Consider the following 5,301-nt stretch of genomic DNA (forward strand, 5'->3'; position numbering starts at 1 on the left):
GGGAAGAAATAGTGATAAAAAAATCAGGAGAGCGTGAAAGAAGGTAGAATGGGACTGGTAGGAGAGGGGAGATTGCTGGAAGAGTTAGGAGAGGGACCTAGTGAAAAAGAAAAATGTGTGAAATGAGAAAAGGGGATAAAAAAGTGATGAGGATGATATAAAAATATACTGTAGGTGGAAGGAGAAAAATGTTCCAATAAAAATGGAGAAGACGAGAATGAAAACAGGAGGATGGTTATCAAGGTTCCTGGAGAATGAGAGAGAAAAAGGCAGTGGAGATTACAGGGAGAAGGGCTCCATAAACAGAACCAGAAAACAGGTATTGCAATGAGACATAATGAGTGACGAATGGAACGCCGCTTAGTGACACACGGAGCTTGGAATTTTCCACATGTGTGGCAATGTTGATTCTTTATTGACCAAGTCCATGTATTGAGGGAGCCGACTCCTTACACTAACCCAGTTTGTTTACCGCTTTTATTTACATGACTGTAATTGCTTTCCACGGTCCTTAAAGCCTTTGTGGCGTTATCGGTGAAGCCGGAAGGCAGACAGATTTGGCTGAATGTTGAATAGAGCTATGCGAGCGTGGCCAATAACCCAGGTGTATAAAGCTCAATGCTATTTCACCCACTCTCTCTCTGCATTATTTGGCCAAGTTTTTCAATTTGGTTTAAAGAATTCTTTCACTGCTATAATCGGAGTAATTGTGCCTATTATGTGACCGCAGCATGTACCAGAAAGCTAAATATTAGCTGTGATTGTTGTCATTCTTGTGAAAGCTTTTTGTGACCAGTATTCCAACGGAACCTGCTGGCAGTCGTACAAAAGCAACATTCACATTTCTCGTTTATGGAGTCGGCTAAATTTAGGAAAAAAAAATGTAGTTTGCTGTTATCATGGTGTCTAGCCTTTCAGCTTTCATACTGGGCTGTCACAAACACAGACAATGCCTTTTGATAAAGAAAATGGTTTTATGCACCATTATAAAACATAGCAGGAGAACAAAACGTTTGTCCTCCAACCATCATTAAAACGTGGCCCTCGGTTCTTAATCTATGACACCCAAGACATTAGAATTTTTAGAGGTTAATCCCATGCTAGCATTGCGGCTTCATGCCTTTTTTTTTTGTTAATGGCCAGGAAGTGTATATGATTTTTATTAAAAGAGAAAAATAAAATGAAAAAATATATTTCAATTTTTTTATTTATAAACAATATTTTTTTGATAAATTACATTCCTTTTTTTTCTATATATTTTTTTTTTTGGAAAAATATGTCCTTTTCATTTTTTTTATTATATTTATACAGATGAATAATAATAACAACTATCTGTACAGCCTATATTTCACAATTAGAATTGTATGAAGAAAAGTAGAATTCTACTGCCTTTCTGGCAGTTTAAGGCAGGGGTTATGAGCGACATTAGAAAATCATAATATCTAAAACCATAATAGGCTTGAAAATAATATCTTGATAAACTTTCAGGTAAGGATTTGTTTTTAAGTCTTTTGAGTGTTTATAGTACGCATTATAAGTCCTCGCAAAAAAAAAAATATTAAAAAAAAAGTCCATCTTTTTGGTCAAATTTAGTGCAGATGACTGTATTGTGCAGGGGATGACAATCTTTTTTTACGTTGCTTGAAGAAGATAAGAAGCAGCATTTTGGTCTGTGATCTGATGTGAAATCTGCAAAAAACAAACAAAAAAAGGCAGGTAAATATAAGCATTTTCTGTATAAATATAAAAAGATTAATACAGGGAACACCTACATTGCGGCTCTATGCAATAATCCTTCTAGAACCTACAAGAACAATCTGATTGAGTGTGGGGGTATGGGGGCATGAGAGTTAAGAATGAGGGGTTACAGGGGCGAGGATTGCAATTTAAATTTAAGTCCACGTTTTGGAAATCCATTATGAGTAGGATTGGATCTAGGGGTCAACAATCTCAGAATAAAGCTGAATATTTCATAACTATCATTAGTTTCTATCATTTTTAAGGGACATCAGTGCAGCTATACTTACATTGTTATCTTAACGGCCATATGCAAGATGTCTCATCGAGTGAAGGATCATTCGTGATCAGGTTCTTGGGCCCGAGGTGGGAAGTTAGGCCAACACCTTCCATGTGTCGAGTGGGACATTGGATGGATCCATCCAGCTGTAGCTCATAATACATCGTCCAGGGCTTGTGCTTGTAAGCCGGTAGTACTTTTTCCTTGCAGTCTTTAGACAATGTATTTGCTGTCCGGAGTACTAGTCCAGTTTATTAATTCGACGTTTCAAGACATTGAGAGTTTCACAAACATTCCTGAGTTGAGATGAATTCCAACATTCCTACAGAACCCTGTCTTTATAACAGGGCAACCATATGTTGTGGATCAGTTGGCATAGCCAAGAACGTTGATTGCAGGTCATACATATCTACTTTGTAGCTACTGAATAGGCCTGGTAAGCTGTGTTTCTCCTTTGTACATCAAGTTCCATTGTCTTTGTTACATTCAAGTAACGTTCAAGTTCAGATAGCAGCGCTTCCAAACTTTGGTGATCTGTAGACTTGAGTTTCAACAACCAACAAAGTCTCTTTTTCTTCCATATGAACATCGGTGTTCAAGCAAGAGTAAATGAGATCATAAAACAAGAATACGGAGTCCACTTTCAAACCCCCAAATGATTTAGTTTGAGTTTCTAAACCCCCGAAAAAGTTCATAAATGCAAAAGTGCAAAATTGCTACAGTATATATTCACATTTTACATGTACAAATTATATATTTTTCAACCATATCCACAATATACAAATTTACATTCAGCCTATTGCTACTAAAATTGTCGATATTTTTCAGAGAAGTCTCCGAAAAATGAATTATGAATTTTTCTAACATTGTATTCTGAAATGATATTGCTTCGTAAGAAATAAAACCTATTTACATTGCCATGTAGTGGTTAGAAAATAAATCCAATAATATGGAAAAATCATCCTAATACATAGTTTTGAATGAATGCATCATTCTGCCACGATATAATGAATATAAGTTTTAAAAAAAAAAGCATGTTTGAAATGTACGAGTTTGATATAAAAATGCTCTTAAAACTGAACAGATTCTTAACTTTCTTGAGGTAAACAGCCTCTAAGTTACTACGTCATGTCTTTCTCAACAGGTAAGAGAGGTGAGAAGACATCTTTACTATTGTACTACAGAGTAAATGGTTTTCATTGGAAACTAAGTATCCTCCGGGCTTCTATTCAAAATATATATCCACCTATATAGGCTTGTGAAAAGCGTTACCCAACAGTACCGAGATAGTAACTTTACAACTCCCTATTGCCTTGACACTGATACTAAACTTGTCACTGTGACAATCACTTTGAGCACCTTTCTATCTGTTTCCTGGAACCCATAGAGTGTCCGTGAAAACTCCACGTAGAAAGAAATACACCAACATTCTAAAACTTAATTTAAGTTCCTTTCATTTCGCCCAGTCCTGTGATTTTCAAATCTGTAAAGAAGAGCATCGAGCTTTTCCTTACAGGTAGAAAGTTGTCCGCTTTCTAAGTCAAGCAACTTTTCACAGAACCTTCGCAAAACTTCCAAACTTTCAAAAAAGTCAAATTACATTTTTTCCGAGCACGTGTTATTACTGTCGTACGGATCTTTGGTAACAGTGACCTTAAGTTTGGTGCTGATTTGCTCGTCAGAGTAAGCTGACTTCAGAGTTTGCTTTTCGGATTGCTCAAAATCAAACTGGATTTCTTTCCCCCTCTGGACAAGCTCGTCCATGGTTTTTGGCAATGGTGGCTTCAGGAAACGCCTAATCTCGGGGTGAAGAGTGCTAATAATGTAACGGATCATCTCTTCCTCGTTAGCATCTACGTAAAGTCTATGGTACAATGCCCTCTTCTTCCACACAAATTGTTCTAATGGTTCCCAACGTCTTTGGGGAAGGTCTAAGTCCCTCTTGATGGCCTCCCTAACCACCAGTCGCTCGCAGTACTGCAGAAAGGCCACTTTGAAGTCATGCCAGTTATCCACTGTCTCCTGTCTATATTCCCACCATTTCTTGGCTGCGCCTTTCAAGTGGTTGTCTACTTGAGATAACCAAATTTTCTCATTCCAGCCGCTACGTTTAAAATACTTCTCAAGGTTCACCAAGAACTCTCTGGGATCTTCTGACATGTTGGCATCAAACTCAGGAGGGGATAAAACGTCTACAGAAATGACAACCCAGTGATGTGGGTGGCAAGTCTGTGGTGGTGGGGTTGCTGGAGCAGGTGGGGCCGGTGGAGTTGGCGCATAAGGGTCTATTATCTGAGATGCTTCTGCCTCCTTTTCTTTGTCACTTTTCATATAGAATGACCTCCTGTGATGCTCAGCCTTACTAACCATTTTCTCAAAACGAGAAAACACGCCTCTCCAGGAATTCATCTCCCTCTTAACCCACCTCTCCAAATTTACTAGAGTGTCTTGACATCTCATTAGACAAGACTTGATGGAACGCTTCCATCTTTGGATCCCAACCACTGTTGATTGATCAGTCATATTGGAGTTCAGTCTCTGCACTGATCTTTTGAATCCCTTGAGCTCATTTTCAACCTGCCTAGAAACTCCGGACAAAATATACACTTGAGTTTTTCTGACCCTATCGAGCATTTCAGCCGGACTGCATGTTCCTATCTGAAGAGCCACTGTTTGCTCTGGGACAGACAGAGAGGGCACCATCATTCCACCAACAGCCATATTTACTGCCATAAAAAGTACTTTGCAAAGAAAGAAATTAAGGAAGAATTTTGAAAACGATTGTCAAGTTTACAATAGAATTCAGCAAAATTTGTCAATGGCAAAAAAAAAAGTTAAAAACTTTTGGTTTGAGATAACGAGATAGTAACTCGCTACTCAAGAGCAGCAGCTTTTGGTGGATGCTAAACCCTCGCTCTCTATACCTTCAAGTAAAGAGCATATTTATAAAGCATCATATATATATATATATTGTATCACAAACGTATCAAGCAGATACTTGAAATTAAACAATAAACGAATAAAGGAAATACAATAAGTAGCAATAAAAGGTTTAAGATCAATCAGGAGAGAATGATTAAGATAGAAAAGTTTGATATCACCCAGAAGAAACCAGTCAAGTCCTTTATGGGTATTCCCAAGCTTTTTCTTCTTCTTTGAAAGCTTTTCTTTGGAAAATGTCAGCAAATATTGCTTCCGTAGACGACGTTGGCACCGAAACTTGCAGATTCTTACAATATCTGGAAATTAAGCGTCAAACTTCAGCCAACCCTCCAAAGATATCT

General features: G+C 37.8%; 1 protein-coding gene and 1 long non-coding RNA gene across 2 annotated transcripts; both read right to left on the reverse strand.

The window, feature by feature from the left end:
* Positions 1–1,576: 1,576 nt before the first annotated feature.
* On the reverse strand, positions 1,577–2,213 carry LOC128497413 (uncharacterized). Its single transcript, XR_008354313.1, has 2 exons — positions 2,028–2,213; positions 1,577–1,677 (listed from the first exon to the last, which is right to left on the reverse strand). It is a non-coding gene; the product is annotated as an uncharacterized LOC128497413 (long non-coding RNA).
* Positions 2,214–3,612: 1,399 nt separating this feature from the next.
* ARC (activity regulated cytoskeleton associated protein) lies at positions 3,613–4,913 on the reverse strand. Its single transcript, XM_053467645.1, has one exon. The coding sequence runs from the start codon at positions 4,748–4,750 to the stop codon at positions 3,614–3,616; it is 1,137 nt and encodes a 378-aa protein (XP_053323620.1). The 5' UTR covers positions 4,751–4,913; the 3' UTR covers position 3,613.
* Positions 4,914–5,301: the final 388 nt, after the last annotated feature.

This window comes from Spea bombifrons, chromosome 5, assembly GCF_027358695.1.
Source record: "Spea bombifrons isolate aSpeBom1 chromosome 5, aSpeBom1.2.pri, whole genome shotgun sequence".
NCBI classification, from domain to species: domain Eukaryota; kingdom Metazoa; phylum Chordata; class Amphibia; order Anura; family Pelobatidae; genus Spea; species Spea bombifrons.